The sequence below is a fragment of the Amblyomma maculatum genome, chromosome 3, assembly GCF_055883805.1.
Source record: "Amblyomma maculatum isolate TAMU_Amacu chromosome 3, ASM5588380v1, whole genome shotgun sequence".
Lineage (NCBI taxonomy): Eukaryota > Metazoa > Arthropoda > Arachnida > Ixodida > Ixodidae > Amblyomma > Amblyomma maculatum.
Genome location: NC_139346.1, coordinates 34,187,812 through 34,213,398, shown reverse-complemented (window position 1 = coordinate 34,213,398; position 25,587 = coordinate 34,187,812). Strand labels below are relative to the sequence as shown.

The 25,587-nt window shown below is 47.5% G+C and overlaps 1 protein-coding gene across 1 annotated transcript in view; it reads right to left on the bottom strand.

The window, feature by feature from the left end:
- Positions 1–25,587, bottom strand: part of LOC146194485 (solute carrier family 22 member 7-like) — a 177,507-nt gene that overhangs the window by 33,137 nt on the left and 118,783 nt on the right. The window contains exons 3-4 of the mRNA XM_084596570.1: positions 17,893–18,231; positions 10,596–10,888 (exon numbers count right to left, since the gene is read on the bottom strand). Of these exons, the coding sequence (XP_084452696.1) occupies positions 10,596–10,888; positions 17,893–18,231 (632 nt within the window). The remainder of the gene's footprint in view (positions 1–10,595; positions 10,889–17,892; positions 18,232–25,587) is intronic.

Here is a 25,587-nt window from a genome sequence, read left to right as displayed (position 1 = left end):
ATATCTTATTTATATAACGTGGTTTCAGGAGTACCGGAGTGTCGTCCGACGAGGCGTCAACAGCACGGTCAAGCACCACACGATGGCAGCACCTCCTCGATCGCCGTAAACACCGCCGCTGTGGTCCCTGCTCCCGCATACCGTACGCGAACGACACGGCGGATTGTTAGCAACGACGTCCGAAATAAAGCGTGCTAAAATTTGTTGGGGTCTGGAATACTGAGCTGAATACAAGTATGAAGCCCTCGTGAGGATCGCTGACCAGCAGCAAATTGCTGGTAAGAGCGATAGCCGAGACAGCCGAGATACAAGCAAGTTTCTGCTCAAGCCAGCTGCCGCTGGTGCATTTCGACTCATCCGATCGGCTCGTACTAGCTCTGCAATTAATGCGTAGCCAGAGTTAATCCTATAATTATTAATCCTGTAATTATTTTACTACGGCAGGATAGGATTTACACTAAGGCACTTTCATAAGGAGACGATTAACGACAGCGTTGAACAGTTCCAAAGCGCCGACCACCGCGGCTTCGAACGAAACAATTTAGGCCTAGCGACGACTAGGGACGGTCATGCACGGCGCCGTCGTTCGCCGCACTCGCGCGCCCCACCCCCGCGGTAATTGTGTAACGTACCTCAGCCTGCTCGCGGCATCCCGTGCTGCAAGCGGTGCAAACTCGTGCACTTTCATAGCTAAGGCCGCGCATGTTTTGACGTTCTGCTCAGCAACAATTGCCGTTCAAGCGATATTGCAGGCAAGACAAGGCTTCAGTATGCAGTCGCTGCACTGTCGGCCGTAATCGCAGACGTCGGGCCGCATCATATTCTGTACATCGATCTTTAAACGTGATACAGTGGGCAAATGAATAACTTTGTGAAGCAGACCCGCTCGTACGTTACGCGCACTCGGGCGCCGACGAGTAGCCTCCGTCAACAGACGCCGCCATAACCTCGGTTAACAACGCAAACCGAGGTCGCCAAGCTCAATTTTGCGATAACCGCGGTTAGTGGTGTAACCATGGTTTGGTCCGCCGCGTAGCATGGGCTAACCACGGGTTTGCGGTTACACTAACCGTCGCTGCGCGAACTGGCGAACTCCTCAGGCGAATGCGAGTGAAGACGGATTGACGCGAGTACGTCAGCGAGCGAGCGTGCGGCAACCGGAAGTTCATCGAAGTGACGTATTTCTGGGCGGAGCTTTGCACTTGCTTGCATTCTTTTTTATGGCTCCCTTCGGCGTACGAGTTGAGAGGGAAAATTGGAAGGGTTATTTTTAATCGCCGATATCTCTGGTGTTGCAGAAGCTAGATCGAAAATTTTTGCAATAGAATGACGGGTGGTTCAATATCTATCAGTGTTATGGCATTGCTTACCCTTCTTGGTGACCCATTTCAGTGGACGCTTAATGCTGCATACTCCACCCCTGTTTGCCCATTTCCACCCATCCGCCAATACTGAACTCAACACCGGCGCAAATGGACATAAAATTGGAACTATACTCGCTCATTGACAACACGGCAGCACAAGGGTGATTGCGCATTCCAGCGGCCTCCTATTTATGCCGGAACAAAATTATTATATCATAGAGCGAGAGTGCCTGGCGCTTGTTTGGGCTATTAAAAATTTCAGCTCCCTTATTTGTTTGACCGACTTTTACTGTTATAACAGACCATCATACTTTGTCTTAGTTTTCCTCGCTGAAATATCCTACTGACCATTTAGGACGCTGGTCGCTACGATTGTAAGAATATATTTTTCCGTCATGTGCAAGTGCGGCCAGCTTCACCAAGATGCAGACTGCTTGCCCTAATCCCGTGGACTCCCCTCGTCCTACCGACTGACTATTACGCATGTCTCTTCTCTGTCTCGGCCTTTTCTAACATTGCCGACGGACAGCGCTTGCATCCTTCGCTACATTACCTTATCCCCGTCTTACCTCCGAGTGCCCTGGTCTATCCCTCGTCTTATTTGTACTCCACGAGAACATCCTGTACCGACGTAATATGTGACCACATGACGCAGACCTTTCGCTCGTCGTTCCACAACATCTGCGTTCCGTTACCCTTGAACAATTCCATTATGCGCCCATGGCTGGCCGCCGGGTATTTGTCGCACATACGACACAGCCTGCGCCGACTTTTTTACTGGCCGGGGCTCTACCACTCCGTTCAGCACTATGCTGCCGCATATGAACTCCGTCAGCGTCACAAGAAACCCACAATGTTGCTTTCAGGTCATGTTCAACCGATCCCCATAACCCGTTTCCACGTGCTGGCGTTGACCTTCTTGGGCCCCTCCCAGGTTTCGCCTCGGGGAAGAAATGCATCGCCGTCGCGCCACCGATTACGCTACGCGGAGCGCTACTACCCGAGCCATCCCATCCATCTGCGCCACAGAGGTCACTCACTTGCTCCTAGAAAATGAAATTCTTCCTTGTAGTGTCCAGCATATCGCCCAAGTCGTTAATGCGCAGGCACGCAAAACGAATAAATGGCATGCGCCACAACCTGAGCGTGGGCTTATCTCGACCAGCCACGCACCGACGAACAGGTGGCAATAAACGTCGCTCCGCCCCTGGAAACTTATCTGTTCCTTCACATGAACCACACAACTGGCGACGAGGGTGGGATTGAATGCGTACGTCGTTCTTCAGTTTTGAAAGGCAAGGGTTTCCGAAAGTCACTCGGTGAAGAAGACTGTCTTTCTGCAGTGTGCGGAGCCAGTGCCTGTCGTCATAACTAAGGCCGAGGCAGCAGTGACGCACATCGCTTGGCGACTTGGCCAGCTGGAACCCTTCGACGAGTCCGCCAGCGATTGGGCAGCGTACGTAGAGCGGCGTACGTCGTTCCTAATTGCCAACCGAGTACCCGACTGTGACAAGGTACACGTTTTCTTGAGCATTATCGGACCGAAGACCTACGGGTTGTTGAAGTCATTAACTGCTCTAGAACTCGAAGAGTTTCGAAGACCTCAAGAAAGTTTTGAGCAACCACCTGTCTCCGAATACGTCCGTCATTGGAGAACGGGCCATGTTTCACCGGAGGTGTCGACAAGAAGGCGATTCCTTATCTAGTTATGTTGCCAAGCTTCGTAAACTGTCGCAAACGTGCGAGTTTGGAGGCGCCTTTGGTAAATCCCATCGGGATCGCTTCATGTGCGGCCTGCTACGAGAGGACATTCAGCGAGTGCGTTTTACGGAAGATAGCAAGCTTACGTTAGAAAACGGTGGAGCGGGCTGTTGCAATGAAAGCGGCTAAGAGTGCAGCTGAGGCACGTGGCACCGACGTCGCAGTCGGCGGTGTGTACTAGGTACAGGCTGAGGCGCGGAAAATATGCAAAAGCTGTTTTCGCTGTGGGTCGCCAAAACACTCGAGAGAAGCATGCCCTCACTTGGACGCAACTTGTTTCAGTTGCAACAAAAAAGAGCATATGCAGACAGCGTGTGAAGCAGTGATAAAACTTTTTCTAAGAAAAAGTGGAATAAAGAAACTTTGAAGAGGCTGATGGATGTGCCGCGGAAAGCTTAAACCCTCCGTCGCAGCAGCGTTTCGGCAGCTCAGTGTGACCCTGTCCCCGTACAGATGACCATCGACAGCGTCTTGGTGAACATAGAGTTAGACAGGGGAGTGGCTGTTTGCGTCATGTCAATGACGTAATCCGGTCAGCTCTTACCTTCGGCGGTACTGGAGCCTAAACTTTGTTACTACAGAGGAGCACTAGTACGACCACAGGGCATTCCTTCGGTCAACGTGCAGCGCGATGACCATTCTGCAATTCTTCCATTCTACTGGGCCGGGAGTGGATCCACGCCGTCTGGCTGGAGTGGGCGAAAATTTAGGACCTGGACAACATTACCAGATGAGGCACTCCTACTCATATCAGCATAAAAAAGAGGATTGACGAATTCCTGGCGGAGTACCAACCACTTTTCGAAGGCGAGTTAGGCCCGATAACGGAAGAGCGCGCCGAACTGTTTCTCTAGCCTGATATGAAGTCGTGATTCCTCAAAGCCAGAAACGTTCCGTTCACATTGGAAAAATCTTTCGACGCTCAAATGGCTAAAATGGAACCACGGGGCATTATATCGCCGGTTAAGACGCCAGAATACACCGCGCATGGAAGATGGTAGCATAAGGATTTGCGGCGACTTCAAGACGGCCGTTAATCCGTGTCTTTATGTTGACCGCTACTCATTGCCGAAGGTGGACAACCTGTTTACAGCGTTGTCGGGAGGCAAGCATTTATCGAAGATTGACCTCAACCGGGCCTACCAGGAAGTGGTCACGACTCAGTCGTCAAAACAATACCTCATTTTGAATACGCAGAAAGGATAGCTTGCTGTTAATCGACACGGGTTTCGAATTTCATCCGCACTTGGGATTTTCTAAAGAATAATTGCCCCATACTGAAGGGCTTACTCGGGGTTTGCTGCCACCAAGGCGACGTTCAGGTGACTGGTAAAAATAACGAAAAGCATTTATAAATCTGGAAGCTTTGTTAAAATGATGATTTCTTTAGAGATGCGTTGATGTCAGTAAAGAGAAGTGTTCGTTTTTCCAACAGGACATTCGCCACATCGTACACAATATAAGCGCACACGGCATTTCGGCAACGACGGAGAAGGTTGGCGCACTCCTTCAGGCTCCAGCCCCTAAAACGAGGCAGCAACTGCAGTCACTCCTGGGAGTCGTTAATTGCTACGGCAAGTTTCTTCCTAACCTAGTCACAGTGGCGCAACCATTTTTCAGGTTGCTATGTAAAAACGCCCCGTGGTACTGGGATGAGCGCTGCCAGGAGGCTTTCACCAAGATAGACTTTGGTGCACTACGACCCGTGCAGACCGTTGAAGCTATGATGCGACGCATCGCACTATGGTATAGGCGCGGATCGTTCTCATGTTTTTAATCATCATCAGCATCATCATCATCATCATCAGCCTGATTATAACCACAGCAGGGCGAAAGCCTCTTCCATATTTCTCCAATTAACCCGGTTCCGTGCTAGCTGCATCCACTTGACCCCTATAAACTTCTTAACCTCATCTGCCCACCTACTTGCCGCCCCCTGCTACGCTTTCCTTCCCTTGGAATCCAGTTTGTTACCCTAAGCGACCATCGGCTATCCTCTCTTCGTACTACATGTCCTGCCCATGCTCTTTTGTTCTTGATTTCCACTAGAATGTCAGTAACTTGAGTTATTTCTCTGATCCACCCTGCACGCTTCCGATCTCTTAATGTTACCCGTACCATTTAAGTAGTACTTAAGTAGTACTCTCTTGGTTAGCCTCCAGGTTTCAGCTCCATAGGTGAGTACAGGTAAGATGTAACTGTTGTATACTTTCCTCTTGAGCGATACCGGTAAGCACTAGTCATAATCTGCGAGTGCCTGCCAAATGTGCTCCATCCCAATCATATTCCTCTTGCTATTTCCTCTTCATAGTCCGAATCTGCGGTTACTACATGTCCTAAGTAAGCATATTCGTATACTACTTCCAGTCCTTCGCTACCTAACGTAAACTGCTGTTCCTTCCCGAGGCTGTTGAACATTACCTTAGTCTTGTGCAAATTGATTTTCAAGCCAACCTTTCTACTTTGCCTGTCTAGGTTACCAATCATTCTTTGCAGTTCATCTCCTGAGTTACTTAGCAAGGTAATGTCATCAACAGATCGCAGATTACTGAGATATTCTCCATCTATACGTATTCCTAGCTGCTCCCATTCCGTCTCTGAATGCTTCCTCTAAGCAAACTGTGAATAGTACTAGGCAGATCATGTCTGCTTGCCTAACACCTTTCTTAATGGGAATTTTATTACTTTCTTTACGCAGAGCTACGGTTGCTGTGCAGCCACTATATATATCTTCCAGTACTTTCACGTACGGCGCGTCTACCCCCTGATTTTGAAATGCCTGTATCACCGCCTAGGTTTCTATTGAGTCAAACGCATTTTCGTAATCAATGAATGCTATGTATAAGGGCAGGCTATATGCATATACAGGGTGGCCAGTTTTTCTAGCACGATGTCGCCCCCCCCCCCATCCTTCAACAAATCTATAGTTATCTGATCCTCTCCAGCTGCTTTCCCCTTTTCATGGTTTCAAGTGCTTTCTTAACCTCGTCCTTCGTTACTGGTGGAACGTCTTACTGTTTTCTCCCTACTGCCAATCTCATTAAGGTCCTGATTACTTCGGCTACTGTAGAGATCAGTATAGAACTCCTCGCCTACTTTGACTATCTTGTCCAAACTCATGATGACGTTGCCCTGCTTATCCCTTAGCGCATACATCTGGTTTTTGCTTATGCCCAATTTCTTCTTCACCCCTTTAAGACTTCCCCCCTTCTTCACAGCGTGCTCAATTTTCTCCATGTTATACTTTCTTATATCGGCCACTTTGCGCTTATTGATTAGCTTAGATATCTCGGCCAATTCTATCTGGTCTGTCGGATTAGAAACTTTCATACTCTGGCGTTTCCTAATCAAATCATTCGTCTCCCTAGACAGCTTACCGGTATCCTCTCTAACTATCCTCCCACTTACTTCTGCAGCGCATTCAGTAGTGATATCTCTGAAATTATTGTTCACTGCTTCTAGGGTAATGTCGCTATCCTCGATTAGAGCTGAATATCTATTCTGTAGAGAGATCCTGAACTCTACTGCCCTCCCCCTTACCACTAATTCATTGATGAATTTCTTTCTTACTAATCTGCTGCGTTCCTTCCTCAGGTTTAGACTAAATTCGGGACCTGATCATCCTGTGGTCACTGCATCGCACTTTCTCGATTATCTCTATATCTTGCATAATGGCGGGGGCTGAACACATTATGAAGTCAATTTCATTTTTAGTCTCCCCGTTAGGACTTTTCCATGTCTATTTCCTGTTCTTCCGTTTGCTGAAGAAGGTATTCATGATTCTTAAGATATAACGCTCTGCAAAGTCAACTAGTAACTCCCCCCTGCTATTCCTAGAATTAATGCCATGGTCACCTATTTCCTGGTCTCCTGCCTGCTTTCTCCCTACCTTGGCATTGAAGTCGCCCATTCAGTATACTGCGTCTTTACTTTTCGCATTGCTGATTCTACATCTTCGTAGAACCTTTCAACTGCCTGGTCATCATAACTACATGTAGGTGCGTAGGAATGTACAACCTTTAGTTTATACCGCTTATTAGGCCTAATTACAGTGCCTGCCACACTCTCATTAATACTATAAAATTCATCTATATTACCCGCCATATACTTATTGACAAGGAAGCCTACTACTAAAGTTCTCGCCTCTCCGGTAAACCTCGATTACGCAGTACATGCACATCCTTCAGTACAGTATATGCCTCATTCGGCCTCCTAACCTTACTAAGCCCTATGACATCCAATTTCATGCCCTCTAGTTCCTCTAACAGCACTGCTAAATTAGCTTCACTAGCTAGGGTTCTAGCATTAAACGTTGCCAGGGTCAGTTTCTAATGGCGGCCTGTACAGCGGAGCCAGGAATTCTTAGCACCCCCTGCTGCGTCACAGGTATGACCGCCGCCGTGGTCAGTTGTTCCGCAGCCGCTGGTGACTGAGGGCCGGTGTTTATGGAGTTTATCATAGGAGGTTGTGGCCAATTACTGCACCAGGGTGGCCAACTTCTGTTCTGGTGAGGGAGTGCTTTGCCGGAGGTCTTCTCTTGCATCAGGTCGCACCCCAAACCTGTTTATGCGATTCCATCTACACGCGGACTTGTTTTTAATCCGGTGGAGAATCGCGCGGCATCGGGATTCGAACTCCGGTCCGCTTGCATGCGAGGCGGATGTTCTACCGCTACGCCACAGCTGCAAGTTTTGAATGATGGCAGCACAAAGCCAATCGCTTTCGCATCTCGAACATTGACCGATGCCGGGAGGAAATACAACCAGTTTGAGAAAGAGGCTCTTGCAGTAATAGTTGGTGTTGAGAAGTTTCATTTCTACGTTTACGGTCGTTATTTCACATTAGTAGCCGACCATAAACCGCTTTAAACAATCTGGGGCCCGACAACCGGAATTCTGATTATTGCAGCAGCGCGTTTGCAGCGCTGGGCTGTCACATTGTCAGCTAAACGGCATTCGCTCATCCTCAAAATATCAAGCGAGAATTCTGAAGCCGATTTCTGTTAGCGGCTGCCGCTATCAATAGCGAAAGACGAAACACAACAAAGAGAGGAAACTTGTTATTCACTGCGGTTGCAATCAATGCCAGTTTCAAGCTAGGGCATTGCTCGAACAACAGCTCGGGACCCCTTGCTTTGTAAGTTGATATATTTCATAAATGCGGGATACAGCCGGCGTCTGTGACAGAAAATAAAATTGAAGCCTTTTTTGACAGGCGCAACCAGCTCACAGTTCACCAAGGCTGCACCATGTTCGGGATGCTAGTGAGTGTGCCGGCAAAGTTGCGCAACTTGCTGCTGGACTAACTCTACGAAGAGCACCCAGCCATCGTGAGCAGCAAGCACCTGGCTCGCAGCTGCGTGTGGTGGCCGTCTATTTAGGGGGACCTCGAGCATCGTGTCAAAGCCTGCGTAAGTTTTTAAGGACAACGTTGCGAGCCGTGTAAAGCGCCCCTGCATTCTTGGTCATGCCCATAAGCATCATGGCAGCGCCTATTATAGATTTTCCTGGCCCCTTTTTGCACGCAATATTTCTTGTAGTCGTGCAGGTGCACTCCACGTGGCCGGGAGATAGCTGATTTTGACGTTTGGTTTCCCAGAAACCATTGTCACTGAAAAGGGCCCGAAATTTACTTCCGAAGAGTTCAAACTTTTTGTAAAAACATTGGGCTGTCGTTACGTGCTTACAGCACCGTATCATCCCAGCTCAAACGGGCTTGCAGAGTGTTTTATTCAGACACATAAAAACGTTCCCGGTAAATATAGCGGAGTGGGCACATTAAATCTGAGGCTTCAAAAGTTCTTGCTTACCTATCGCAACTCGCCCCAAGCGACAATTGAGTAACCAGCAAACTTCTTACTAGGACGACGGCTGCTAAATCGACTCGATGTTGTTAAGCCAGCGGTGGGAGGAAGGGTTGCATATAATCAGTTCAAGTAATCCATGGCTCGCCCAAGTCGTGACCGTGACATAGCAGTCAGTGACTAAGTGATGGCTCACAACTATCGAGGCAGACCAATCTCGTTCCCTGTTTTTTACCGTTCGTACTACCACACCCAGAGGCAGTTCCACCTGGCGTCGTTACAAGCACCAGCTGCTCGCCCGGATCCGGACCGCGAAGTATCTGCCCAGGAGGGATACGGGTTCCTGGCGTTTCAACCAAGCATCGAACCAGTGATATACTCCTCTCCTACCACTAGTGGTCCTGACGCTTCGCAAGAGATCCAGACGGCGGGTGCAAGACGCTACCCGACTAGAGACCGTCGTCAAAGGACATATATCAAGCTAGAGTTAAGTTTAGTAAATTAGTCAATATAAAAGGGGAGGGATGTGGTGTCGGGCATGTCGCCGTAGTCGTTAATGCGCATGCGCGTAAAACGAATAAAAGGCGTGCTGCACAACCTGCGCGGGGGCTATATTTCGACCAGTCACGCATAGACGAACATGTGGCAATAAACGTCGCTTCGCCCCTGGAAACTTGTCTGCTCTGTCACATGAACCAAACAATACAACATTCGTCGTGGCACCCCTCTTGAACTACTAATTGACCATGGCTGCTGCTTCCTAGCTCTCGCGAGTTTTTGACGAAATTCTCCGTTCTCCGTCGGCCACAAATTTACCACCGCCTATCATCCCCACACCAACGGCCTCACAGAACGTCTAACGTACACTCACACACATGCTGTGCATGTATGTGTCTGACTATCACCGGGGTTGGGACGTTCATCTATCCTTTGTGGCATACGCCTGCAACTCGTCGGTCCGTTCTAATGCTGGATACTCTCCATTTTATCTGCTATTTGGCCGACACCCGTTACTGCCCTTCGGAACCTCACTACCTGCGACAGACGCCCCCAGTATTTATGCCAGTGATGCCGTCGCCCGTGCTCATGATACCCGCCGCATTGGTCATGCAAGGCTCTCTGCATTCCAAGATTCCCATAAATGCCGGTACAACAGTCGGCACTATAATCTTGGATCTCTTGTCCTGCTGTGGCTCCCGTGCCGTCGAGTGCGGTTGTGTGAAAAACTTTTGCTCTGTTACACAGGCACTTACCGTGTTTTGCGCCCCGTGACCGACGCCACATACGATGTTAAACCTGTGCATCCGTAGTCCACATCCACAGCGCCACCATCCGAAACTGTGCGGTGTCCAGTCTCAAGCCCTATAATTCACGTTCTATTTCACTAACGTAGAAAACATCGGAACTGTGCTTTTTCCGAGGGGGGTTAGCGTAACTTAGCGGTATTCGCTGGTCGTCCTACAGAGGATGATGAAGTGCGACAGACTGACATAAGATGACGCAGAAGGTAGTGAAATCTGAGCTGCCAATAACGCTAGTTGCCCGGAGTGCTATCGGACTGTGGATCTTCTCCATAAAATATAATCGGACACTGCAAATCACCGTAACTCGGACGCTATCCACTCATCTTCGATGTGTACGCAATGGCAGCTGCCTTTGTTGCGCACCTCGTGAGGAGGAAGTAGAAGAATGATTTGGCGGCGCACGCTCCCAGGCTGGAGAGCAGCAGCGCAGCCACGGCAACAAAAATGATGGGGCGGCGGCCGACGCGGTCCGCGAGCAGGCCGGCCACCGGGGCGAACAAGACGGCTCCCAGCATGTACGTGAGGGGAGAGAGCTGGAACATCCACGCACGCTCGCACACCAGGTCCCAGCGGCTCACGATGCTGTCCTCGGGCCAGGACGTGTCGTAATCCCACGCCTGGCAGGGCACAGCAAGGCGCTCTTGGAGCTGCCCCTCCTGTGAGGCCCACTGTCTTTCACTGACAATGAACATTTGCCCGTAATTTTAAGTCGCTAGCCTTTAATAACCGATGCTCGCGAATTGTATATGTCCATTCTTCTGTACCGCTTTCGTTACGTGGGAGGCGGTAACTGCAGCTGACAAAGCCGAGCACTAATGGATGTAGGGCTTGCTGACATTACGTTTGGATGGGGCTGCTAACTCGGGTGTCTCTTTTTATATAGGAAGGTGATATCAGAGCCTGCCAGCCCCCTTGCATTCAAGTTATACCTAGGCCGCGCAGGCACGTTCGTATACGGCTCTGTTAAAGCGGAGCTTTATATGTTGACTGGTAGCTTACGCTATAGCGTCATCGCGAAGGTGGGAGGGAAAACAGAAAGAAAGAGGTACCGTGGGTGGAGCCCTTCAGGCCACCCCACATAGAGGCTTTCGCCTCATCGTAGTTTGGTGATCAAAAGTTCCCCTAGAATTTTTATATATCGCCTTATAGTACTATGATGGTGGCTTGTACATAAAGCCAAAGCTTTCAGTGATGTGTACCTTTAGCGGTCATCTTGCTCACATAGGCAAGAAATAACCGAAAAACTGGAGCGTTATAGCTTTGTGACGTACCGATAACAAGGTATGAAACGGAAGACGCCAAATTGTGACGACCGATTAACATGAGCGACAAGAAGGGGCGTTACGGGTCCATCAAGATTTTTTTGCGGGACAAAATTGCTATAGCAAAGAACTAGAACGCAATAGGTGCCATGCAATAGCTGCATAAAACTTTTTCCAACCCTTCAGACAAAACGACTCGTACACGTACACTCACGCACAGACATAAACACACACACACACGTACGCACACACACACACACGCAAACACGCGCACGCACACGCACTATGTGTAACCAAAACGTTACTAATTATGAGGAGTGAAAATGCATGCATGGGCCCTGATAACAAATATTCTCTCTGCGCACAAGGTTAATCAAAATTCACAGGCAGTAGCAAGAGCAAGTTTCGGAAGGTACGTGAGGAATCTGAGGAAGCGGAGCCAAAGAACATATTTTGTACATATTTCATGCTGAGGTGCCCTTCTCTAGCAAAATTGTACGCGCACCCTGTGCGCACCGGCTAAAAACGGGGTTCGTTTCGCGCGCCTTGCAATGTCATTAATGTACCGAATGCGGCAAAATAATTCTCTTGGTGAGTCGACTGAGTGTGACAAATATTAGACAAGGAGATTCGTATGCTATCAGCCGAACTCTTCAACATTATTTTGATCATGAAAAATATCTCAAATAGCGACGCACTTCGTCAGTTATTGTTTAACCACCTGCTCCATAGAAGCGCCGATCTGCTTCCTTGTAGTCATGTTCACTATTTTGAGACAAGGTTCTCGGTTGTCAAACCGCTTTGGCTGTCTGGCTGTGAGGCATGCTGTGTGGAACAACGCAGACATTACTACTAAAGGTTGTGTAGCTTCTTCCGCATATGTGTATTTCCGATATGTGTATTATTGAAGAAGCAAGAAGCCTTTTGTACTTAGTCAGCGGTGTGTTTGTTGGTAAGCGTTCAGTTATCTTGTGCCTGTCCGCACTTTTCTGCGCTTTTCGACGCAATTTCCTTAGTCGCGCACCTAAGCTGTTGATAAGCGGCTTTAAGGTGATAAAGAAATGGATCTAGATAAACATTATGCACCTAAATGGTGCTAAACGTTCGCGATATGCCTTTGGTGAAGAACGCGAGTTTTGGCGAGCACCATGTGCCTTAGGAAATAATGCGCTGTGTTAGAAAAAGGTGTAGCAAACTGCTTGATTTTTACTCTTCATCAGGAAATGAAAGATGCCCCAAACGTCTAAATGTCTCTGAAGAAATCTCGGCGGAAAGAATGGCGGAGGGTGGAAAGAAAGAACAGGGAAGGAGGCGCCTTATAAATACCGATGCGTTCTGTTAACTGTTTACATCATCGTAATATAAACCCTTCGAGAGATACGTATGTGCAGTCTCTGCAGGTGGATTGTACAACAAGGATGTCACCATATACGTGATATACTAATAAACAGTTCTAAGTTTTCAGCTGAAACATATGTCAAGTGGCAGTGACAATGCTGTCGGTAATCATTTTGAATGCCGTGTATTAAAGGTTGAGGGCGTTTTTTTTTAGTTTTTGTATCGTCGTGTAATGAGGCGGTATAGGTAGGTTGCACGGCAATATCTTTATCGTAGCGTTGCTGCTACGAAGGCCAGATTTCTTCAGTAAGAGCTCGAGCTTTGTCAGCTTTGTTGCCTGCATATTTCTGTCGCCTTCGGCAACGCCTCCCTCTGGCTCTTTTGCTGCTCTTTCTCAGGTCAAGTATCTCTCCTACAATACCTCCGCGCAAAAAGACGCCATCCTGGCGGATTAACATGAGGCTACAGTGGCAAGGTAATAGTGCGGTTTGAGGCGGTCAATGTGGAAAATTTCACGTCCTCAGCAGCGGAGACCTGTTGTAGGCGTGATGTGCCCGATAAGATAATTAACGGGAAAGGTCTGTTGAAGCACACGATAGGGGCTCGACTCAGAAGCTTTGTCTACTGGTCTGATGTAGAAGGGGGCACCCATAGCCACACCAACGAGTCTGGACGATAAGCAGGAGGCAGACATGTGGAACCGGAGCGGTGGTGTTTCTGGTCGTACTGGTTTCGAGTTTTGATCTGGAGTGTGATCTGAGGGCACTTTTCAGCATAGGCAGCGGTTTAAGAAATAGGTGTCACTTCGGAGCTGTCGGAACGGTAGGGTAGGATCGTGACCATTGGGCCAGAAGGTTCCCGCAGTACAGAAGGAAATAAGGCGAGAAACCTGTAGTGACTTGCGTTGCAGAATTATATGCGTATTTATAAATGGCAACACACGGTCCCAGTTGCAGTAGGTGGAAGAAACATACATGACCGTCATATATATGTCTCCAAGAGTCCTATTAAATCGCTCGACCATTCCGTTTGTCTGGGGACGGTAGGAAAACATTGTACGACGAACAACATTGCCCTCATGAATAAGGGGTTCTACGACATCAGACAATGGTACGCGAACATGATCACTAAGCTATTCCGGTGGCGCACCGTGACGTAGAATGAGATTCTCATGGATGAAACCAACGATATCACCTGCAATGGCGGCTGGTAAAGCCTCAGTCTCGGCATATCTGGTGAGGTGGTCCATAGCAACAATGATCCACGTATTGCAGGCGGCAGACCAGAGAACAGGCCTGTAAAGGTCAATTCCAACACGTGTGAATGACCGAAATGGACACGGTAGAGGCTGAAGAGCAGCTGGAGGGCGCGGTTGGTTCTTACGAAGCTGAAATTTGATTCAAGAGTGGACGTTCTGGCGAGCAAACCGATGCATGCTCAGCTAGTTGCAGCGGCGATACATGCGAGTAAATTATTTCACGAATGCAGCGTGGGCGAGCCGTGGATCAGCGTGATAGCCACAGTGCAAATGAAGGAGCGGAGTTGTCTGGGAATCACGGGTAGCCATTTACGGCCATCAGGGATGTAGTTTCGGCGATAAAGGAGATTGTCAAGGATAGCCAAGTGATAGGCTTAACGTCGGAGAGCTCGAGAAGGGAGGCACATTGATACGTTAACTAGAACGTTCATGATTGAAACAATCCGGGGATCCTTGCGCTTATCACATGCCATGTCCATGATTTCAAGGAAAGAGTGAAGCCGGAGACTGTGGTTCAGGGTTAGAGGTCACAAGGAAGCGGGAAAGGGCGTCTGCGTCGGAGTGCTTACGACCACAGCGATAAAGGACACGAATCTCATAATCTTGTAAACAAAGAGACCAGCGGCCGAGGCGGCTGGAAGGATTTTTGTGGGACTATGGCTAGCGCAGAGCGAGGTGATCGGTGATGACCTCGAATAGCCGTCCTATAAGTAAAGGAGAAATTTAGGAAGACCCAAACAATTGCGAGGAATTTATTTCTGTTACTGCAGATTTGTTCACTGCTTTTGTCAGGACAAAATGCGTAAGCAACGACGTACTCAGGGAAACTATGTTCGCGCCGAGCGAGAATGACATCCCTGTGTAGCTCTGTAAGAGCGCAGGGGCTCACATGACGCAGTATCGCTGGGGACGTAAGAATTCTTAGTCGGCAGAGCGTCGTCAAAGCTTCATCACATGCAAGTGATCAGATAGGCAAGTCGGGGCTCCCAGCAAGAAGCTGGCTCAAACGGGCAATAATTTCGACAAAAGTTCTGACGAAGCAGCTGAAATAAGATCAAGCCCCATAAAAGCTGTCGAGTTATTTTATTGAGGTGGGCCTAAGAAATTCTGCCCCTGCACTAAGTTTGGCAAGGTCCGGCAGGACTCCATCGTTGGACACGATGTGGCCTAGTATGATCCGCTGTAGAGCACCAAACCGACACTTCTTTATATTTAGCTGCAAGCCTGCGTCCCTCACACATGGAATAATACTCTCAAGGCGAACATGACAAAGAAATGTCCTTCGAGAAGATGACAACATCGCTTAAGTAGCAGAGACATATCTGAAATTTTAGCTCGCGGAGGATGTTATCCATCATGCAAATTTATATAGGGCGTGAGGTGTTACGAATGAGGTTTTCTGGCAGTCGGTTTCAGCCATTGGCACAAGCCAATACCCAGAGCGAAGGTACAGGGAAGAAAAGTTCAGTTCTCTGCAAACATTCAACGGCGTCATCGATGAGAGGGAGAGAACAAACGTAATTCTCAGTAATTTTGTGAAGCCGGCGGTAGCCGGCGCAGAAGCGAATGGAGCCGCCTTTAGTCTTTACGAGCACGATGGGAGACGCCCACGGGCCGTCAGAGGGCTGATCACTTTGCGCTCGAGCACGCCACTCACTTGATTATCGATGAAGCGGCGTTCAGCGGCTGAGACTCGGTAAGGGTGCTGGCGCAGTGGTGTGTGGAGGGCTGTGCCGATATGATGGTGAACTGCTGTTGTACGTCCCAAAGAAGTTTGTTGAGAGTCGAAGGAGACGCTGAATTGTTCAAGCAAGGCGATGAGCTGGTCACACTGGGTAGGCGCCAGAGATGTGTCGACCGAACGGTTGAAAATGTCAGATGTGGTAGAGTCGGTGACACCAGGGGGTGTAGTCAAAGTGGTAATGTGATGCACCCAAGGGTCCGTAATAACACTAGAATCGTAGGCGGAATCAATGATATCAACATTTCCATGCAATTATCCTCGAAGTAAAGTCGTTGGAAGAGACAACGAGTTGGCGACATACAGAGTGCCACTACCACCACGGGAGCAGCATATAGTTGCGATGAGCACTACGGAAGATATGGTTCGGGGGCGCGTATGTTTGCATGGCGAGTGAAAGCGGCGGCCGGCTTCCAATTTCGGCATACGACAGCAGAGCGGCGACCACAGGGGATGGGTTTCTTGGTGGCATACTCTCGGCAACCTGCTCCTGGATGACACGTTGTAGATGGGACGACAAAGATGACGAATCAAGCTGGAAGGTAATCAAGGACAACCGTCAAGACACTTCTTCCCACTAAAATTGTTATATTTGCTGGAGAAGCGTTGGCAAATCCTGAGGAGCACCGAGAAGATCCAGTGTCGATAGCAGTTCATCCGAGGAATGGTACGGCGCGTCATGAGACGTTGTTTGCGGAGTTCGTCATAAGTCTGACAGAAAGTGATGACGTCAGAAAACGTTTGGGGGGTTTTTGGCAACCAGAATCTGAAATGTGTCATCTTCAATCCTATTGAGGACATGCTTGATGCTGTCGTCTGCAGCCATAGGATGAATTTAGCGTTTACAGAGGTGGAAAACGTCCTCAATGTAGCTTGTGAAATTTTCGCCTTTCTTCTGGATGCGAGAACGCAACCGTTGTTCGGCGGTAAGTTTCCCAACAGCGGGGCAGCCGAAAACCTCAGTGAGACTTGTTTTTAGCGAAACCCAGGTAGACATATCAGCTTCGTGGTTTCGGAACCATAAGCTGGCGACATCACTTGAATAGAAGATAACGTTGGTGAGCCTAACGTGGTCATCTCACTTATTGTAGGCACCCACACACTCGTAAAACGTTAGCCAGTCCTCTGGGTCTGCGTCTTCCGCGCCGCTGAATATGGGTGGGCCGCGCTGCCGCACTGGTCCCGAACACATGATAGCGCTTGGGAAGAAGCGGTCGAGGCTGGTCGTGGTGTCTGTCATGATGGTAGAGCCGGGCAAGATGCGTCTTCAGGGCTCTAGGTTGGGAAAAGGCGGTACCTTCAACAAGCATAATAAGGTGATTTAGGTAGTTTTCACGGCATTATCTTTATCTTATCGTTGCTGCTACGAAAACCAGCGTTCTTCACCGAGAGCTCGAGCTTCGTCAGCTTTGTCGTCTTTGTCTTCACACCTTCGTCGTATTCTGCAACGTCGCCTTTTTTGATCTTGTTGCTGCTTTTTCAGCGGTCAAGTATCTTTCTTATAGTTGACATATTGTGAAATATTGAACTTCAAGACTACGAATTTCTCGGCTTGAAGCGTTAACTTCCCGCAATGCAAAATTTTGAAGTGGCGTCGCTTGAATTCCCAATACAAAATCCGTTTGTCTATTTGATGTCCTAAAAAAAGTTAGTGATTTCTTCGTCAATATTATGCCCACGACGCCTTTATAAAATGTGAATTGCGAGAAGCCAGAATTATGGACTAAAATGCGTATTTTTGACTATAGCGTTTCAGTTAATAGCTTATACATAAAGTTGAACAGTAGTACTAAGGATTATTTTGATGGCTTTCAATTCCTCAAATAATTTTGGTGTCTGAAATCATCCGCAAAGTTCATTCGTTAATTTTTGTAGTTGAATCGGTTCATATGGGAAAACCATATCAAGTTACATTATGTCCGCCTGCCTCTACAATCTACCCGCATAGACCCCAACGGGGTATATCTCACAGTGTTTAAAATAACGATCTGTAGAAGGGGAAACATAACGAATAAAGCAGAGCACGTGTGCTTTAAGGAGGTATAATGTGACTCCACCTACCGGCATGGGCGGATCGTAGACGGTGCAGCGGCTGAAGCTGCCATCCGGCTGGATAGGTATCGCATTGTTCCTCCACTCGGCAGCGCCCAGGTAGCGCAGTTCTTCCGGGGGACTGCACCAGTGGTCCACGGGGAGGTTGACCAGCTTGTGCGCCAGCGCGTTGAGGAACAACACAAACATGGACAGCGTACCGCAGAGCAGCACGTGTCTTTGATATTTGCCGTGGCCCAGGATGACGTAGACATTCTCCTGGACTTGGCGAGGCTCGTCCGTCATCATGAAGCCTTCCAGCAGGCTGTTGGCGATGCCCACACCATCGGAATCAACATGATCTCGTTGCTGCGGTAAAGTGGTCACATAAAAAATAATCAAATAAGCACTCGTGCAGCAAGCAGAATTGCTATTTCAATACTGACACTCTTGAATAATCCTATATAACTATGTAGACAAACGGATATCGCTGACAGACACTATGCGCCAGGGCGTGCAGCAGTGCGCAAACGTCGAACACGAAACCGTAGCGTGTGCTGCGCTGTGTTCGCTTTTTTATGACCTTCACTGCAGGTAGCCCTTGCTTACGGTTTGCAAACGATGATACAGCTGCAAATACGGCGAATTGTTTTGAATGACGGTGTTGGCATCCAGGTATGTGTGTGTTTATGTGAAAACCTTTATTGCAGGGAAAAAGCTTAAAGTGGCCGGGGCAACCGTTTGCAGTCACTAGGTGGGCTCCTCATATCCGGAGCCCATTGGCGACCTCCAAGGCTCGAGCTCTGTGGAACAGGGCCTTCTGGCTTGCCAGGTCGGAGCAGCCGAGCAGGGCTGCCTACCTTTCCTCCCGGGTGGAATTGGGTTTGGGGGCGAGGTTCGGGGCTGACTGGTATGCCCATACCATGTGGAAGATATCCGATGACTTCTCCGCACAGTGCGGGCGTTTTCCTTACAGGCAGGATCAAACTGATTTAAAATTGCCGGGCACAGCAGTGTTTTGGTGTAAACACGGAGGAGTGTGCGTTCCTCCACATTTGTAAGGCCCTTACGTGGCTTGGGACAAATTGCATGGCCGAATTGGAATAATTCAGTAATTTCTCGAAAAGTGAGGGCGGGATCGGGTGCAGGATTTGTGTCAAAAGGGTCTGAAGGCGTTGCCCGGAGAGTGAGCGCGTGGATTCATCGTTTTTAGAAATACTTTCAGCAAGGTCTTGGGCAGTAGATATGATTGCGTGGCTTCCAAGAACAAATAACTGTTTTGTTTTTGCTACTACTACCTGGCTCTTAACCGCCTCATTTGACAACTTGTGTATAAAGAAAAGGTATCCGAAATCAATGTCCTTGTACAGTTTAATGACTAATGCATGCACACCATTTCATTACATAAATACACTGCCGCTTCTTGGTTTAACAAGTTACGTGGATGTGATGACAAAATGATTCATGGTCCGAAACTTCAGGCTGAACCTCTGCGCCGATAGTTAGTGGGGCTTACCGTTAGTATGCATTGATCTATATGCGTGGAGGTGACAAAGTATACTATTCCGCAATGTGCGTCTGTTTATCATACATACACCAGAGGATGGAAAAACAACGCGACAGACGAACACCACACCAAAGGAACACAAGACGAGCAAGACGAGGATCCAATATGCTCCACCAACTCGCCCATTTGGCTATAGTGTTGAACTTGATATCTTCGGGCTCTATTAAATGTTCTCACCCCCATCTGGATAACACAGCCAAGACGGCTGTGTTATGTGACGGCTTCGCAGCGCTCGTCTTGCGTTTCTTTGCTGTGGTGTTCGTCTGTCGCGCTGTTTTCCATCAAATATGTTCTACCAACTCGCCCGTTTGGCTATAGTGTTATACACCAGAGCTTGTCCTCTATTTCAAAATACTAATTGTTGAGTAGTGGCAACTGCACGTTTGAGGGAGGCTGACGTGATCAAGAATAAACTCTTCCTAGGAGAAGTGCCTATTCACTTTGTACACACTCGGACACTTGAATTTGGCCTTAGCCATGAGTACGTCTCTCATTCTCTTTTCTCGCCGTTCGTATCTTGTGTACCAAATTTTCGGGGTGAACCTTTACAAACTCACCCCAATCAATGTTTTTCTAGCATTCTAAATGTTCTGCGTTTGCCCACAACAATTTCGGAGCAACCCCGATGTGCACTACATCGTAAACAGAAAATACAACAATTTCGGAGCAATCCCGATGTGCACTACATCGTAAACAGAAAATACAACAATTTCGGAGCAATCCCGATGTGCACTACATCGTAAACAGAAAATACAACGCTTTGCAGGCGTACGACCGAGAACATGGCTTAGGAGGATTTAAGCAATGGCAGGACCGCAGTTTTGATGTGAGTAAAGTAACAGCACTTCCTGGGTTCAGGGCACCTCATGAGCTACGTCCTTCGCCTAGGGTCATCCTCGCGACCACCGCGGGCGACCTGTGAAATCCAGACACGGGTTTAACCGGGTTCTCCTCCCCCCCTCCCCCCCCCGTATGTTTGTTCGCGGCCAACTCCTGCGGCCGTTGCCTGTGGTGACGGGCTCTCGGATCGGACCTACAAAACGCAGGTAAGCGTTACTGCTGCGGACTCCCGGGCGGGTTCCTGCCGCCTGCTGCCGATTGTTCGCCCGATTTGGGAGCTCCGGAATCTTGGAGCCGCGGGACGCGGCAGCCTTGCCTAGGCCTATCGAGTCATGATGAGGGTTTGAGCTGAAGGTTTTGGAGTGCGACATGATACCGGTGAACACCTCCGGCAACGCACTCCCTCACCAGAACAGCAATCGGCCACCCTGGCGCAGTAATTGGCCCCAACTTCCATGATTAGTCCTACAAAACACAGGACCTCAGTTACCAACGGCGGTGAAACCTGTGACGCAGCGGGGGCTGCTAAAATTTCTGGCTCCGCTGCGCGGGCAGTCATTGGAAACTGACCCTGGCAACGTTTAACGCTAGAACACTAACTAGTTAAGCTAGTTTAGCAGTGCTGTTAGAGGAACCAGAGGGTTTGAAATGGAATCTCATAGGGCTTAGTGGGCCGAATGAGGCATACTGTACTGAAGGACGGGAATCTGCTTTTTTATCGAGGTTTACCGGAGAAGCGAGAACTAGGGGTAGATTTGCTTGTCAATAAGTATATAGCTGGTATAATAGATGAATTCTATAGCATTAATGAGAGGGTGGCCGGCCTTGTAATTAGGCCTAATAAGCGGTATAAACTTAAGGTTGCACAGGCCTACGTACATTTAGCCTAATAAGCGGTATAAACTTAAGGTTGCACAGGCCTACGCACCTAAATGTAGTTATGATGACCAGGCAGACGAAAACTTCTATGAAGATGTTGAATTGGCAATGTGGAAAGGAAAGACGCAGTATACTGTACTAATGGGCGACTTCAGTGCCAAGGTAGGGAGAAAGCAGGCAGGAGGTCAGGCAATGGGTGATTATGTCGTTGGTTCTAGGAATAGCAGGGGGGAAGTTACTAGTTGAGTTTGCAGAGCACAATAACTTAAGAATCATGAACACTTTCTTCAGCAAACGGAAGAACCGAAAGTGGACATAGAAAAAACTTAACGAGGAGAGTAAAAATAAAATTGGCTTCATAGTGAGTTCTAACCCCGCCGTTCTGCAGAACGTAGCGGTAATTGGGAAGGTGTCATGCAGTGACCACAAGATGTTAAGGTCTCGAATCAGTCTAAATCCAAAAAGGGAACGAAATACGTTAGTAAGAAAGAAGTTCATAAACGAATTCGCGGTTAAAGGGAGTACAGAAGAGTTCAGGATCTCGCTACAGAATAGATATTTAGCTCTAACCGAGGATGGCGACATTAGCCTAGAAGCAATAAATAATTTCAGATATATCATTACTGAGTGTGCTGTAGAGGTAGGCGGTAGGGTTATTAGAGAGGATACCGGCAAGCTGTTCAAGGAGACGAAGGATTTGATTAAGAAACGCCAAAGTATGAAAGTTTCCAATCCAAGAGACCGGATAGAATTGGGAAAGATATCAAAGCTAATCAATAAGCACAAATTAGTCGATATACAGAAGTATAAGATGGAGAAAATTGAGTATGCTGTAAAGAACGGGGGAAGCCTTAAAGCGATGAAGAAGAAATTGGGCATAGGCGAAAATAAGATGTATGTGCTAAGGGACAAGGCGGGCAATGTCATAACGAATATGGACAAGATAGTCAAAAGATCCGAGGAGTTCTATACTGATCTCTACAGCAGCCAATGAAGTCACGAGAATAATGAGATTGGCGGTAGGGAAATGCAATCAGACGTTCCGCTAGTGACGAAGGACAAAGTTAAGAAAGCATTAGAAACTATGAAAAGGGGGAAATAAGCAGGAGGTGATCAGTTAATTATAGATTTGTTGAAGAATGAGGGGATATCATGCTAGAAAAACTAGCCACCCTTTATACGCAATGTCTGGTGTCATCGACGATATCGGAGCAATGGAGAACGCAAACATCTTAATTCATAAGAAAGGGGACGCCAAGGACTTGAAAAATTACAGAACGATTAGCTTACTGTCTGTTACGTATATAGTATTTAGCAAAGTAATCGTTAATAGAATCAGGGCAACTTTAGATTTCAAACAATCAAAACATCAAGCAGGTGTTCGGAAAGGATCTCTAATATCAATCATATCCATACCATCAACCAGGTGATAGAAAAATGCTCGGCACATAACCAGCCCTTATACATAGCATTTATTGATTACGAAAAAGCATTTGACTCAGTAGAAACCTCGGCAGGCATACAGGCATTGCGCAATCAGGATGTAGATGAGCTGTATGTGAAAGATAGTGACTGCACAGCAACCATAGTTCTGCTTAAAGTAACAAAATTCCTATAAAGAACGGTATTAGGAAAGGAGAAACGATCTTCCCAGTACTATTCACAGCTTGCTTAGAAGTATTCGGATACTTGGAATGGGAGCAGTTAGGAATAAGGGTAGATGGAGAATAGCTCAGTATTCTGCAACTTGCTGATGGCATCGCCATGCTAAGTATGAATTGCAAAGAATGATCGATGACGTAGACAGGAAAAGTAAAAAAGTAGGCTTGAAAATCAATATGCAGAAGACTAAGGTAATGTTCATAGCCTAGGGAATTAATACCAGTTTACGTTAGGTAGCGAAGCACTGGAAGTAGTAGGCGAATATATCTATTTAGGACAGCTATAGTAACCGCATATCCGAACCATGAAAGGGAAATAACAAGGAAAATAACACTGGGATTGAGCGCGTTTGACAAGCACTCCCAAATTATTACTAGCAGCTTACCGGTATTACTCAAAAGAAAAGTATACAACAGTTGCATCTTACCTGTACTTACCTATGGGGCTAAAACGTGGGAGCTAATAAAGAGGGTTCTACTTAAGTTGAGGACAACGCAGAGGGCTATGAAAAGAAAAATGGTAGGGATCCCTACTGAAAAATCCTGTGTAAAATTTGTACAGGAAATCGTATACAGGTTTACTGTACAGGATTTGGGATACAGGAATGGGGGCTATTTGAGGAAATTCCTGTACTGTCCTGGAAAGTCCGGAATGAAACACCGCGGAGCTCTGATACCGGAATGGCCTGTATGGTTGATGGCCCTCGTTTCCGGAAAGAAACGCGTCGCCAGGGTGGAAAAAGCATGCAAGAATATAAAATAAAACGACTACAATTAAAATACTAAATAAAATAAAAAACTTTTACTATTAAGTGTACAATCGAACCTCGGTCCTCATAGTCTTCAGACAGGCATCTTAACCAGTACTCTATGGCGGGTTATGGTTACAGCGGTTATTATTGAGTATATGTAGCTACTTTTGCTCTTTCGTACTTAGTATGCTTTCCTTGGCTGTAGGATTTGTGGCCGTAATTAAATGATCGCCCTTTCAACACGCTGAATATCTTTGCAGGCTATCACGAGGGTTCACAAATGTGCCGTATTTTTATAATGCGTCGCTTTATTGAAGGCAAACCTCAAGATAATATAATTTACTAGTGCTGATGTGTTTTTCATCGTCTACGAACACTTGTAAGTTTTCCTACACACAGAGATATCCGGTCCACTAATACTTGTAATACTGGGTGTTTTAGCTTCACGTGCTACCAGCGGAGCATCGATGTCAATGAATGCACTTCCGACTGAGCGGTTTCAATATGTAAACATTCGAGAACCCGTCGCCCGATGTGCGGCTATCTGCGCATCTTTCGATGGTCAGCGATGTTTTTTTTTTCTCGAACAGTTTTTTGTCATCGCTAGCGAAACGATACGTTCGTGCTTCCACTTTCGCGTTGAAGGCGGCGGATCTTCAGTCGCAGATATGAAGACGCACCGCAAAATCGTACGAGCTGCAGCGACTGTTCTACGCGCAAAATTGACGCGACGCGCGTATATGCTTGCTAGCGCACACTTCGACGGCTTCGCATTTTCGAGGTATTTAGGAAACGAAGCGTGCCCTCTACATACAGAATAGTTGTATATAATAAGTTTGGTATCATGCTTATTTATTGCGCTGGCGTGTCCGGCATGGTTATTCTGGTTGAGCTTCGTCGATCGGCCCGGCTTCTGTTCAGAAGCGGAATACTCTGCCCAGTATCAGTTCCAGAAATGACGCGTTCGTCCGGTTTCTGGTTAATTGATACAGGCTGAACCGAAATGAAACCGCGCGGAGCTCTCATTCCGGAAATTCCTATATGGTCCGTGTCCCTTGTTTCAGGAAAAAAACTGGACGCCAGGCTGGAAAAAAGCATGCAGAACTATAAAATAACACCACTACATTTGAAATAGAAAAAGAAAGAAAAAGAAAATAAAAGAAATAAAAAGCAAATAGAAAAGAAAAAAAAATACATGTGATTCGAACTTCGGTCTTTTCAGCCAGCCAGCATGCACTTTAACTACTACACCACGGCAGGACACGGTGGTAGTGGTTATACTTCTGCTTATGTAGTCGACATTGCTCTTTTGTAGTTTGTGTATTTTTGTAGGGTGTAAAATTTGTGGTCGCAATTGAACGATTGCCCTATAAACACGCTGAATCTTTTTCCTGGCTATCACGATGGGTTATCCGTGTCCGGCATCATTACAGTGTATCGCTTTCTTGCAGACAAACCTCAGAATATCACAATTTACTAGTTCTGATGTGTTTTGTCATCATCATCGAACGCATGCAATTTTTGCTACATATAGATATATGCGGTGCACCAACGCTTGTAATACTGCTTGTTTTAGCTTCACCTGCTGCCAGCGAAGCCGCGACGTCAATGAATTTACTTATGACCAAGTGTTTTGCATACGTAAGCACTCGAGGAAGCGACTCAAAATGTCCGGCTGACCTGTGCATATTTCGATTGTCAGCGATGTTAAAGAACGTTAAAGAACTACAGGTGGTCGAAATTTCTTCAGCCCTCTACAACGGCGTCTCTTATAGCCGAAGTCGCTTTGGGACGTTAAAAACCATAAACCAAGATATTGGTCACCAACTAAACCTCTTCTTTTGAAGTGAAAGCGTCACTGGTGGCGATGCAGCGATTTCGCCTTGGCACCAATTTCCACCGTGGTTGCACCGCTCTTTTCACTATCACTTACACCTTACTCCATTTCCTTACGGCACGGGTGATGTGCCCACAGAACAAGTGTGACAGATACTGCGCCTTTCGTTTCCTGTGAACCAATTAAAAA